The 14,004-nt window shown below is 52.8% G+C and overlaps 3 protein-coding genes across 3 annotated transcripts; 1 reads left to right on the top strand and 2 right to left on the bottom strand.

The window, feature by feature from the left end:
- Window positions 1-135: 135 nt before the first annotated feature.
- On the bottom strand, window positions 136-1,609 carry MAA_07865 (WD40/YVTN repeat-like-containing domain protein; the record flags this gene model as incomplete). Its single annotated transcript, XM_007825863.1, has 2 exons — window positions 136-1,460; window positions 1,513-1,609. 2 exons carry the CDS (start codon window positions 1,607-1,609, stop codon window positions 136-138), a joined length of 1,422 nt encoding a protein of 473 aa, XP_007824054.1.
- Window positions 1,610-3,811: 2,202 nt separating this feature from the next.
- MAA_07866 (glycogen synthase) lies at window positions 3,812-6,212 on the top strand (the record flags this gene model as incomplete). Its single annotated transcript, XM_007825864.2, has 5 exons — window positions 3,812-3,887; window positions 3,949-4,046; window positions 4,100-4,375; window positions 4,451-6,009; window positions 6,110-6,212. 5 exons carry the CDS (start codon window positions 3,812-3,814, stop codon window positions 6,210-6,212), a joined length of 2,112 nt encoding a protein of 703 aa, XP_007824055.2.
- A 4,863-nt stretch (window positions 6,213-11,075) lies between these two features.
- Window positions 11,076-12,305, bottom strand: MAA_07867 (uncharacterized protein; the record flags this gene model as incomplete). The annotated part of the gene is made up of 1 exon (XM_007825865.1): window positions 11,076-12,305. The coding sequence occupies one exon, from the start codon at window positions 12,303-12,305 to the stop codon at window positions 11,076-11,078; it is 1,230 nt and encodes a 409-aa protein (XP_007824056.1).
- Between the last annotated feature and the right edge of the window lie 1,699 nt (window positions 12,306-14,004).

The following is a 14,004-nucleotide window of genomic DNA, read 5'->3' as shown; positions in this document are numbered from 1 at the left end:
ACTTGGCGCATAATCGTAGATACGGCTGTACCATTCTTCATATGAAATACGTTCAACTCCAAGCATACGAATGAATTGATTTGGAAATAAATGCATACCCCTACAAGATGAATTGTCTACTTGTCATGCGCAAATCTATGAAGCCAAAAGCCCTCTACCCCTATTAATTTGCACCTTTTTATCCTCTCCTGCACTCACGATGCCCCAAGACTTGTCCCACGCGACGCTCAACACCTTGGCACCATCACCAGCCGGCGGCAACTTTTTGCCGCTTAACCATTCCCTGGAAATGGTGTACACTGGCTCGCTCACGCTGCCGGACCCCTCTTCAGACGTCGCGGGCCGTACACTCCTGAGATCCCAGACGCGACAGGTGCTGTCGTGTGAACCAGATACCAAAGAGTACTCGTTATCTGGAGAAGGTGACAAGGATACAACCATGTTGATGTGGCCGCGGAGAGTCATGGCTGCAGTGGCGGTAGCTGCCTCTCGGGGGTCCAGGAGGGTGATGTGTCGCGCCGAAGAGCCTGCGGCGACGAGCGAATTTCCTGGTAATGCTGCCGCACACATGATTGGATGGAGGGTTGTCAATCTTGAAACCTCCTTCTGTGTAGTCAAGTCGATTGTCTTGACGGTGTGGTCCTGAGACGCAGAGTACGCAACAGTTGAGTCGTGTGGGTGGAAAATGGCGGCAGTGACTTGGTCATCGTGCATGGGCATCATGGCCAAGGGCCCACGCTGAGCAGTATTACTGGCGGCGGATAACTTGGCACGCTTAACGGAATGGGACGAGGGCAGGCTTTCAGCATCAGCTTGGGGAGCAGCTTTTTTGGACGAGGTCCATAGGCCGACACGCCCGTCTGAGGAGGCAGTGAGGATTCGTCTCGTAGCGCAGTTGACGTCGATGGCGTTGATGTTCTTCTCATGGCCCCATAGTTCCATATTGTGTTTCAACGAGCCTGAGAAGTTGTCTTCTGACTCAGAGTAGTCCCAGATGACGACTTTTCTGTCAAGGCCTGCCGATGCAAGCTTTGAAGGAGATAGCCACCTCACAGCATTGACTCTTGACGTGTGCCCACCAGCTCTACCGGCACTAGATGTCGCAATCGCCTCGCCGGACGGATTCCATACTCTTACTAGACCATCGTACGAGGCACTGGCAATTCTGTCATTGACAACGCCGTCGATACCCTTGCTAGCAGGGGCTGTTGCTGATAAGACATCAACGTCGCCGACCCAGTCGTCGTGCTGGAAACTAGCTTGATACACGGGCGGGATCAAGCTGCGAACGTACTGGAGAGTGAGAGTCGTCTCCGATGAGAGGCCATTCGATTTAAGGTAGTCTTCGATAGAGGTGCGTAGAAATGTGCCGTTGGCAAGGAAGTCGAGCGGGATTGGAGACGATGTGTCCAGCATGGACTCGGAATTGAGAATCCGAGAGAGGCCATATCGCTTAACGTCTGCAATACGTAAGCATGACTGTTGTGATGGAAGAGAGGCAATAAAGCGAACCTGCTGGGACAAGCAATTGTCTCTTGGACTCTGGGAGCTGCAAGTCCTGCTCATCGGTGGTGAAGATGACTTTCACCTGGGTCGGTGAGGAGTCCATCTTGGCGACAAGTGCTCCTTGGCAAACTGTAATGACAGTAAGCAAAATTCCTTGGCTAGCAAAGTCACTGGCCAAAGTTTGAGGGGTGTGGTAATTTACCTTCTCAATGGTATGGTGAAAATGCTGCGATGGTGTTCCACACAATCTTGACCGACAAAGACCGGCACATTCAAAAAATTTTGGGAATCAGAGCCAGCCTTGCAGTTTTCGGGACCCACAGCGGGGAGAGACGCTGGATAATTTGACCAATCAGGTGTGGATAATGGCGAGGCTGCGAATAGTAATGAAAGCGGGAATTGAATCAGAACTGCTTTTTCATTTTTCTCTTTCCAATATGTCACTTGAGTCGGAATCTAACCTTCAGAATACGGAAGATTCTCTTCTGGATTTTTTTCAATTGGCACTTGAAGTTGAGCTGCAGCGATCACTCAGGTTCCATCTTGGTACTGCAGAAGTTCAAGCAGGGACCTCAACCAACTTCACACCTCCAAACTAGTACTCCGTACTAGGCTGGCTGGTCACCGTGGACAAGGGGTAGCATCATTTCTTGGATGTTGGCGGACTAATCATACCGAGGGACGTTAAATTATATCCTTTAAAACGAGAGAGTGACTTTCCGTTGGGGCTCACTTCCCTGAAGTGCACCGTCGTTGACCCCGTTGACGATACGTACATACATCGATACTCGCATGCTTCGTCCAGCCCTTCCCCGCAATGTTTCGTCATGGGCGCCATTCCACCATGCACCTTGCAGATGTGCAAAGCCAACCAGGCTGCCGTCCGCCCCTCCATAATTCTCCAGGAGCTGCTCTTTGACGAGGCCAACAAGAAACGCGCTTGAGATGTGGTGCACAATCACCTCAAGCTGGTCACGAGCGGCAACCCAGCCTCCTCACTTGCCGTTGCCCGATAGCGCTGTTCTGGTTGGCGTCGTCTGAGGGGGTGAATTGCCATACTCGCTATTTGAAGTCAATAGTCACGGCGGTACTGCGGATTGATGGATACTATTACAATGCTGGGGTCTCTGTCATGTGCTAAACCAGCCACCAAAAACCATGTGCCCTGAACCTTGAACAATGGAACAAGGCCACGAGGACTGGCGGTGCAGACCCGGGGTTAGGGTTAGGGTCTTGAGATGTCCGGATGACATAGATATCGGCTCCGCATCCGACGTCAGACACTCGACAATGTCTGGTTCGCGCAATTCTGCAACATTGCGTCCAAGGATGCCAACCTCTGCTTTGTAGCGATTTCCTCACTGGGGAGCCTGCGCTGGCAGTTATTACGTAGTATTACAAACAATTACTCCCACGCAAGCAGTTGATGACAGTCAGACGTCATGTGCCAGATTTTCAGTCCCTGTTCCCTGCAACCAACATCTCACGACTGGCAGGGTTGTTGCACTACCAAAACCACGCCTGCCACAGCGGCATCGGCCCACAAGAGCACCACAGCAACGAGTGGATGCTAATGGCCAGGTTCTCGGCCCAGAGCCAACCCCAGACCCACTGGCAATGCTTCGTGGGGAGACTGGAATACCTCGAATGTTGCGTCTGGAGCGAACACTCCAAGGTATCGATGAATTGATTGATCAATTGATGGACAGCTGGGGGCGAACTAGTGCTCAAGCGCGCACCTCGGGGCGGTTGGCGAGCGGCTTGCCACCAAAACGGCATGAGAGGCAAACATGGAAGAGGCGACTATTGGGGACTCTCTTGAGCATCGTGCATCAACACATCGCATCCTCACTCGAGCGGTCGTGCCTCCGCCCTGCCTCCGCCCTGGCTCGCAACCCCTCATCCCCCTCGTCTATCCCTGCAGCTCGCAGCCGTGATTTCAACTTCTCATCTGTGCTATTTCTCGCTCGTCGTGCTTGTATGCTGCCGACGAGCTGGGCCGCTGTTCCCTGTCGTTGCTAGTTCCCTGCCGCCTCGTCTCTGGTCCCGCCAGCTCTGGCGCTATCTCGCCGCTTTCGATCGCTCTCCCCGACAAGCGTAAAACACCTCTGCCAGCTCGAAATTTTCATCGCTACACGTCCGCAGCACCTCAATCGGCCTCAGCAGGTGCTCCTACAGCTTCATATCGCCCGTCTGCAGCTGTTTGGAGCCTGTTGTTCCCTCAAATTGCTCCAACAGAGTCATCGCAAGCTGCTGCCGTTGTCGCATCCGACATCCCCGCTCTCCATTCTCTTTCCTCTTTGCAATGGCTGACGGCGAGCCTATTCGAGATGTCAAGAACCACCTCCTCTTCGAGATTGCTACCGAGGTAGCCCATAGAGGTGCGGCGACCAACCCTACAGTTTCTCTGTCCTTTCTTCTGCTGACTTGGCTCACCTGTAGTGGGTGGCATCTACTCCGTCATCAAGTCCAAGGCGCCCGTGACCACCGCCGAATATGGAGATCGATATACGCTCATTGGACCGCTCAATCACACCTCTGTACGTATCTGAAGCCTGTTCCTCAGCCACTGCCTCTTTCTAACACATCCTAGGCGGCCGTCGAGGTCGAAGAAATGGAGCCGACCAACCCAGAGATTGCCAAGACCATGCAGGCTATGAAGGACCGAGGCATCGGCATGTTGTACGGCCGATGGCTTATCGAAGGGGCTCCTAGAGTCTTGCTCATTGACACCAAAACTGCCTATGGATACATGAACGAGTGGAAGACGGATCTGTGGAACATTGCAAGCATTCCCTCCCCGGCTGGTGACGACGAGACCAACGAAGCCATTGTGTTTGGGTACTTGGTGGCATGGTTCCTGGGAGAGGTGAGTATAGCTAGAGAGCTTTGCGGTTTACCGATGACAACTTCAATTGACAAGGCTAATGCTTGGAATCTGCAGTTTGTCTGCCACGAAAAGAAGCGAGCCGTCATTGCTCACTTCCACGAATGGCTCGCCGGTGTTGCCCTGCCTCTGACCAAGAAGCGTCGCATTGACGTCACCACCATCTTCACGACGCATGCCACTCTCCTCGGACGATATCTTTGCGCCGGCTCTGTCGACTTTTATAACAACTTGCAGCACTTCGACGTCGACGCCGAAGCCGGCAAGCGGGGCATCTACCATCGATACTGTATCGAGCGCGCAGCCACACACTCTTGCGACGTATTTACGACCGTGTCTCACATTACAGCATTCGAGTCTGAGCATCTGTTGAAGCGAAAGCCCGATGGTGTCCTGCCCAACGGGCTCAATGTAACCAAATTTTCCGCCGTCCACGAATTCCAGAACTTGCACCAGCAGTCCAAGGAGAAGATTCACGACTTTGTTCGCGGTCACTTCTATGGCCACTACGACTTTGACCCGGACAATACCTTGTACGTCTTCACTGCTGGTCGTTATGAGTTCCGAAACAAGGGTGTCGACATGTTCATCGAGTCTCTGGCTCGGTTGAACCATCGCCTGAAGAATGCCGGCAGCAAGATGACGGTTGTGGCCTTCATCATTATGCCGGCGCAAACGACGTCGCTCACCGTCGAAGCGCTCAAGGGCCAGGCAGTCATCAAGTCGCTGCGGGACACCACAACCATGATTGAGCAGAGCATCGGACGGAGGATATTCGAGCGGTCCCTCAAGTGGCATGAGGGAGACTCAATGCCCGACGAAAAGGAGCTCATTTCTGGCCAGGACCGCGTCTTGCTCCGACGTCGGCTGTTCGCCATGAAGAGAAGCGGCCTGCCGCCCATTGTCACTCACAACATGGTCAATGACCAGGAGGACCCAGTACTGAACCAGATTCGACGTGTCCAGCTCTTCAACCATCCCTCAGATCGCGTCAAGGTGGTGTTCCACCCCGAGTTCCTGAACTCTGCCAACCCCGTGTTGCCACTGGACTATGACGACTTTGTGCGAGGCTGCCACATGGGTATTTTTGCTTCATACTACGAGCCGTGGGGTTACACGCCAGCCGAGTGCACCGTCATGGGTGTTCCCAGCATCACGACCAACTTGTCAGGCTTCGGCTGCTACATGGAGGAGCTGATTGAGAACTCGAGCGACTACGGCATCTACATTGTCGATCGGCGGACAAAGGGTGTCGACGATTCGGTCAACCAGCTGACGTCGTACATGTACGAGTTTTGCGGCAAGAGTCGTCGTCAGCGCATCAACCAACGAAACCGCACCGAGCGCCTTAGCGACCTGCTCGACTGGAAGCGGATGGGCATGGAGTACGTCAAGGCTCGTCAGCTGGCATTGCGCAGGGCATACCCCAACTCGTTTGCCGGCGATGAGGAGCCCGAGGACTTTATTCCGGGCGTGGAGCAGAAGATTTCTCGGCCATTCTCAGTGCCCGGCTCACCGAGGGACAAGAGCGGAATGATGACGCCAGGAGACTTTGCCAGTCTGCAGGAAGGTCGCGAGGGTCTTAGTACCGAGGACTATGTCGCGTGGAAGTTGCCGTAAGTCGAGCCCGCCCGGTGTAACTGAATTCAGGTCGATTTCAATTTCAAAGAGGAATGTGAATAAAGAAGAAATCAAAACTGACACGAGTTGTAATAGTGCAGAGGAGGACCCTGAGGAGTACCCCTTCCCTCTGACCCTGCATACCAAGCAGCCCGGTGGTGAGAGTCCCTTGCCACCAGCTGCCCTGAACGGAAACTAGGCCGAGTATGCATCGCGAGCGACATGTAAAACTGTGTTTGACTGTTGATTTGAGTTCTTCCTCTGATGCATTGCCAACTGTTTCTCCATGCGCGAGTCGTTCCAGGCACACCACGATACGGGATGGTTACACGGAAAGGGATGCGGGTGCAGATGCAGATGTGGTATCCTTGTGTAACTTGGTATTTTTATTCTTATTTTTATTCCTTCTTCTTTCAAAAATGTCTCGTATGGGCGTACAATACCATTACCGCATCATTCTTAGCTGAACGAGTGTGCAACTTTGTGAGACGAGACGATGAGCGCTGCCCGTACGAGGCGTGTTGAACAAAAAACAAAGGTGGCAATGACGATGGGCAATGATGTCACTCGGCCCGAGAAGGTTTTTTTTTATTTTCGCTTCCCAGATCACGGATGTACTACACACAGTGTACACACAAGAATAGTTTTGGCGGCATGGAGTCGTGAGATGAAAGGAACATGGCTGGGCGGTTGGGCTGGGTGGCCGTGCGGGAAGTTTATTTGCCGGCGCAAATCAAACATGGAGCGATGAGGTGATGGGATGGATGGGTTGACGTAGCAACCTGCGGACAGTGTCGTCGGCTCGTGTTGCATTGCCGAGGTTAGTCTGTTAAATGCCCTCGAGAGGTAAGCGGTTTTGAGCAGTTTTTTTTTTTTTAGTTTTTTGGGTGGGAGAATTGTAACTGTACTACAACTTGCCGTGAAGAGAGGCTGTTTATGTGGACACATTCACATTCTTTGTGAGATTGATGGATTCACCCTGGCCAAGTATACACAACTATACTACAATAGCTGTCCATGTAGCTCGGCAGGATTGCTGATCTGATGACGGCTTTGAAATCTCGGTCTTATCCCCCTCTCGACTGTAGGGTTCGTTGAAATTGGCGGAATTGCTTCCAGCGTGGTGTATTGATGCCATGGCAGTCGGCGTGGCATCGGCATGATTGGTCAACGGTGTGATTCGTACGCTGTACAGAGTAGAAGCAGCCTCATTGACTGAAGCGTTGCCATGGCGAAGAGGGTGATGGGGTCTGCTCTTTGATTCCGAGCTAGAAACCCTTGGTGCCGAGCCTTGGTAGGGGATGGGAGTGCGTATCCTTGGCTTGATGGCCTACTTGCGCAGCCATCTCCCGGCAGTTGGAATTGGGAGCAACGAAGTAGTACATACGGAGTAGAAGCAACGGATATTAGGTGCTGGGCCGATGATATCACATTATCAGAGACACGGAGGGCTGGTTCGGCAAGTCGTGGTTGACGCACGTCTGATCAAGATGCCGACATGGTCTACGGCCAATATCGCCCTTTGACAGCATTCTGCGGCATCTACGAGCCATGATCAGGTGGGAGCCGTGGACCGGCACATCTTCAGCGAGACCCTTGCGCGGAGATTAGTTCCTGTATTCGATTATCGGCCAAGGGTTTCAAGCGAAGACAAGGCCACGTGCGAAGCATGATACCAGGTGAAAGTTTTCCATCAGTGGCCTGACGAGTAATAATGACGTTTGATGTCAAAAAGAGTCAATCTGCCCCGTCGACTGTCGACCCTCCCGTTGGAACCGTGAACCCTTTCTCTACTCCATATATACGCCATCGTTTGCAAGCTGACTCGAGATGCGACCCAGGGTTCAAAAAGACCTAACCCTCGCCCTCGGAACCAAACAGGCCGACATGTCCCCCGCCTCGTTGCGTGATATTGCAGTTCCCCCTCTGGAGCCCGCGTTTGAAGATGGAAACAAGCGAGATTTGCAAAAAAAGCCACAAGTTGATATGTATATTACATCACGCCACATGGAGCGCACACGTCGAAGCCCAGGCCAATTTGTGCGGAAAACGCGAGATGTCGCAAGCACCAGACACAATCGGATCGTGTCACGAGCAGAGTTAAAAAAAAACGCGTCGCGTGAAAGGAAAAAAAAAAGCCATGTATGCATACTATTGTCCAATATAGAGGAAAAGACGTGTTCCTGTCGGCCCCATAGCTACGAGCGCCATCGAGGTGGACGAGGCAGACGGGGCCGTGGAGACGAACAATAGGTTGTACACGGAATCAATAGCAATTAGTATGCAGGTGCTCGAATCGGGCTCCCCATTCCGCGTGGAAGCCAAGCTCGAAATAGGACGGGCCTCGTTCGCCCACCTACTTAGTAGGTTCCTGTCCAACGTGCGCAAAAAATACACCGGGCTCAGGCACGAATCGGAAGTCCCCCCCTCCCCGTCCGTTGATGAAGAAAAGAACATGGAAGGAAAAAAAGAAACTCTATCCCCCAAGACAACAGCGCAACGGCGGGAAATAACAAGCCGACGACTTTAGATGAAGACGAGCGGGCACGGTCGCGACTATTTCGTTCTTCTCATTTGAACTCGGTGCTAGTGCTAGTCCCTGAGGCGGGACGACTGACATCGATGTCAAGTGGAGTCGGACGGTCAGTGTGGAGGCCCCCGTCAAGCCGCATTACATCACCTGCAGTGGACTCAGGGGCTCTTGGGCTGTATCAGGATGCGGATGCCAAAGTTTAAAAAGACTGGAAGCAGCAGAAAACATTCCATTCACAAGCTTCTTGGTACGCTTTCGCGGGAATGGGCACATGTGCACCGTCCGCTCTTCCTTCACCGCCGTTGGTTCGAAATTAGCCAAGTACTTGAGTAATTAGTAGCTAGCACGAGCCGCTGACACATCACATCGTCATGCCATGGATTTTTTTCTACTTCTACAGAATGCCAATTTCCACATCAGCAGACCCCGAGGGCCCTGGCGCGCCCTGGGTCGCTGGAAAGAGACAAGAGGGGAAAAGAAGAAAAAATAGGGCCCCGGCCGAGAGGAGAATCAATTTCGATACGGAGGATTTGCTGCTCTGAGGGCAAGCAAAGTGGGGGCCGGTGCCGCTGGGAACTGGGGATCGGGGCATTGTAGCTCACAGTGCAAGATGCAAATGACATGGTCGTGGCCTTATTCGGTGCATGTACTCCGTCTACAACAGGATTGATTTGGCTTGCCGGGGGGGCCATGGTCGTGGTTGAGAGGCCAAAAGCGACGAGTCGCTGCCTCAACTGGCGTCGTATTCTTTCCCCCAACTCCCACGGCCAGCAGCCCGTACGTAGGATTCTGCCGGAGAATAACTCATTCCGAGTATGAACTCGTGCAGATCCCCATATCCCTATGGAACACGTGCCTGGAAGATCAATTGATGTAAAAGAATTCAATGCCACACTAGCCTCGAGACTTTTTTCAACAAGAGAAAAAAAAATTCACTGCTTGGTGTAGATTCCCAGCCGTCTGCGCTCCGGCTTAAACTGCCGACATGGACGCTCCCCCCGCCACAGCTTCCCCCCCGTCCCTTTTTCTATCCAAGCGAAAACTTCTAATTTCCCTAATCTCCCATCCCGCTCATATTATATTCCAGCTTTTAGTGCTAAAACAACAGCCCATTCGCTTGCCCCCGCCAAAGGGCACCGCACCGCCTGCCCATCCTCGGTCCTTCCATCAAATGCCCACGTTTCACGTTAAACCGGGGCAAAGGCCATCAGCATCAGACATTGAACCCGCACGTGGGCAAAAAGCAAAAATACATTGCACCTGCAGCCCGCCACGTCCCGTCCTACGCCATTGCCGTAATTGCACCCTTGCCATGCATTCGCGCCATGTTGGGGTAAGCCGCCTCATTTTTTTCTTTTTCCCTTTTTTTTTCTTATTCCGTTTCTCGCACGCGGGAAAAGGCCACCTCGAAAAAAAGGAAATACCCTCCCTAGTCCTCCGTACCGAGTATACCCAGTGCTCCGTAGTAGCCCCCAGCTCTGTCCCAACAGCAAGCAAGGCCGTGCCAAGCTTCAAAACTTTCAAATCCATTAAATTAAAGGAAAAAGAAAAAAGCTTAGTTCTAGTTGGCATCACCTGACAGAACGTCCAGTCCCATGGTCCTTATCCATCCACCTGGCACACAAGGACAAACCCCCATCCCACGACGGCCCCGCATCGCACATCGACATACAATGTCTGGTACTACTACTAGTATTGTTGAACAACTGTGTCACGCAACGGTCCCAATAAGCCGCACCGATCTTCACTGTGCATAGTCCTACCTGGTGACAACAGAGGGCTCGTTCCTGCGCACGTTCCGTCAGTACAACGTGCCGAGTACATCCGGGCCATGGCCGCGCGAGTCGAAAGTACTACTAGCAAGTTGCAACACGCATGCGCCCTCGTGGGACAAACCCCTTGCGCAGACGTGCCGAACATGCAGATTCACGATACAGCACGGCCGTTTTCACAATGCCTCATTGGCTCAGTCGCGCCTTAATGCGGCACCTGCAGAGCGACTCGACCGAAATGCCGTGTCTCAAATCCCTGCAAGACACCTCGTTGCAATACAGACCAGCTTCACACGCGACTACCAAGTACGGAGTAGATTCATTGATTAAAAGAAAAAAGACAATTTTGTTTCTTGGAGCTACGTAGTTCTGAAAACTACCCTCTACCGCATGGCAGTTTCTGCTGCACAATGGCCCGGTGTCTTGATCTGCCAGTCTTGACACCTTGACCACAAAAAAAAAATGCCCCCATAACGCCAATGTGAATTGTCGAGGACTTGTCCTCTCATTAGTATATACATTATTGTGAACGCCGGATATTCCATAATTAAGCGAGCAGCTGCCGCCCCCCAAAGTCCGTAGGATTCGCCACCCAGAAAAATCAATGTGCCGCCGTTGCCCAGTATAGGTCATTTGCCCATTAAAACATAATGCGCCGCCGTGTAAAAAGAAATATCATCAGGAGGTACAGATCACCCATTAGCTGTAATAATGCATGGTCGGAAAAGAAGAGGAAGCAAACAAGTCAACAGCTGTCTCATGCTTTGACACTTCGTTGTCGGCCAAGAGATAATCCTGTTCGGAATCGGCTCTTCGGGGATATTGGTGATGATGCTTCACTCCGTGGTGATGACACAGATCCATGTCGTTGGTTGCTGACGGGACCGAGGCTATTTGGTTCCAGGCAGAGGCTTTCCCTGGGGTCATCCTCTTCCTCAACCTCGCCAACCTTCTCCATCGGCGTGAGTTGGCTCTCGCTTTGGTGCAAGTTCGGCTTGCTACGCTTCTTGACCAAGCTAAGTGTCCTTCGGAACATGGACGTGGGTGTCATGGGACCCCTCAGATGCTCGGCTGCCTCATCCCTGACCTTGGCATACGGGTCAATGTGCAAGAAATGAGGCCGCTTCTTCTCAAAGCCAGTCGTCATGCTGCTCGAGCGGGGGGGATGGTTAAATTTCATGACGGAGGTGGCGGAAGAGACGGACCGTGGCCGCTGGTGTTGAAGAGATGGCTCAGTAGCTGTGCGCAAAAGACGAGTTCCAGGTTGTCCAACTTCGCTTGAGCTTGGCGATATCGACCTCCGTGGGGACAGTGTCACAATGGATGGTTTGCCGTGAAAGACTACAGCCACCACGCGAGCTGTGTCCTCGCGGGCCATGTTTCGCGTACTAGGCTTTTGTGAACCCCCCTCGCCATCAGACTCCATCTCGTCATCAAAGTCGGAAAAGTCGTCGGCTGATGATGAAGCGTCCTCCTCCGAAGAAAGATATACTTGGTGTGGTGCAGCATGTGGCAGCATGGGCTGGTCATCGTTGGGTGCCCTCTTCTGAGGGATCGAGGCGAGAAGCCTCGAGGCTCGAAGGGAGCTTTTGGCAGGAAGAGCAGGCACATCACCAGTCGGCATGGCGAGGCTGGAGGTGCTGCTGCTGCTTAAGTCCCGGACAGAGAGCATGTCGTCGTCGTCTTTCCCGTTCGCACTGCTGTTGCTACTACTGGTATCGTTGCTTTCGTCACTACTGCTGTCTTGGTCTTTCTGTTTGCGCGCCCCGGTCTCAGACTCTGCGGCAACAGGCAAGTTGGATTCGGTCTGTGGCAGGTGAGGCTGGCCCTTTAATGGAAGTTGTGAGGAGGGGGAGTCCGAGGAGGAGGGGAGGGAGTTTCTATAAAGCCTCTGGGTTTGGTTTTCCTTGGTGGCAGCATTCTCCTCTGTGGACTGTTGGGCTGGAATGGAAGCAGCACCATATGTGGGCTCTTCTGACAGCGACATGGTTAAGAGCGCGTGGTGTGGAACAAGACCACACTCCGAAGCAAGGTAGACAAGTGTGTGTGGCTCCTTGTGCTTCTCCTCGTTTGGTTTCCGTAGGAGTTTCGAAAATATGAACTACCCAGAGGTCATGAGACACGCAGGGTTGGGATTAGGCAAGTACGTATAATCGAGAGAACAGAAAATAGTTGTGTTTAAGCAAGAGTTGATACGGCTTCTTGGTCGGCAGCGGTTTCGTTTCGAGGTTTCGAGGTTTTGAGTTTAATGGGGCCTGTTGAATCAACGATGGCTGCTAAATCCCAGATACCAATGGCCAGGTCTCGGAAGTAAGAGGTGTGACGTGACAAGACTGGCCAGGAGGTGCTCGTAGACGAGATGGATAACGAGATGGTGTCAGGCGTGTAAGTGTGGGCTAGCCCCTTGGTCGAAACGAGGGAAAGGAATTCGATGAATGAAGGACGCGAAGACAAATGACAGAAGGGAGAGGGCTGGTTGGAAGGGCTCCGGAATGTTTCAACCACAGCCTCCCAGCTCCCTAAGTGTATGAGAATGGTAAATGGTATGTGAAGAATGGGTATGGTATGGAACAGGAACTCGGAGAGTGGGAAGGCCGGACGAGATATGGAATATGGATGAACCGCGCCAAACGGCCAGGGATCGACTGGAACCGCAACAGGCTCACAAACTCTTGCAGCGATGCCAGGTTCATCCATACGGACCATACCCGTGCATGCCATGGACGGACGCATCCACACCGTTCTCTGGTAAGGTTGACCAGGAAGACTGACCAGGGCTGACCAGGACCAAGCGGGCGAGATACGGATGTCCCACTTTGCACCTGGGATGAGCGACCGTGTGCAAGATGAGGCTACGCACTGGGTACAAACCAGCAGTAGCGTGCGACCAGGGGCTGGGCGACCCGCCCTTCGTTCCTGAGCCTTGTGCCTGTCGTGCCTGTGCTATCTGCTCGTGCTACCGGTGCCTGCAGAATCGACTCCGTCCTTCCGTCATTCCAGCTTTCTACCAGTTGACCTCATCTCGATCAAGTAAAGCCGAGCGTTACGAACTATTCTTGTGCATCGCTGGCCTTGGGCGTTTTTGGCGAAGCGCGGCACACACAAAGCACAACGGCCTGTGTTCTGCCGCCAGTACTCCGCAGGTACTTTGTGCGATACCAAAAAGCACATAGGGACTGAAGTACCCCGTACCAAGGTACCTAACTTGGAAGTGTTTCAAAGTGCGGTCAGAGTAATGAATGAATGGGCGCCAGGGCCTAAAAGGGTGGAAAGAACGACCAAGCTCGGACCACTCGCTATTGTCTCCAACATCCACCATCATCATCATTATCATCATCGCGATCTCGTACAGAAATACCACACCCGAGCACATTTTCTTCCTGCCCTTCCTTCCTGTTTTTCCTGTCATCGCGCATCTAGACGAGCCATCATGTTCCGATACAGTGTTCCCTAGTGCCAGTCAGCATTCAGGCCTTGCGTGTCTTATTTCTATTTGTGGGCGCTCGCAAGTCGTCGTCCTTGGGGAGGCTGGCCAGCTCTCTTGGTTGGGCAAAGCCAGTCATTGCCTGGATGCCCACCACCACCATCACCACCACCATCACCACCACCACCACATCCGCACTCTGGCGAAAGCTTAAGTTAGGATCGTTCGAATGCTCAGCCCAGGCCCGGGGTGTAGCAGGCTG

The sequence above is a fragment of the Metarhizium robertsii genome (assembly GCF_000187425.2).
Source record: "Metarhizium robertsii ARSEF 23 chromosome Unknown MAA_Scf_2, whole genome shotgun sequence".
NCBI classification, from domain to species: domain Eukaryota; kingdom Fungi; phylum Ascomycota; class Sordariomycetes; order Hypocreales; family Clavicipitaceae; genus Metarhizium; species Metarhizium robertsii.
The sequence above is the reverse complement of the archived record's forward strand: the minus strand, read 5'-3'. Positions and strand labels throughout refer to the sequence as shown.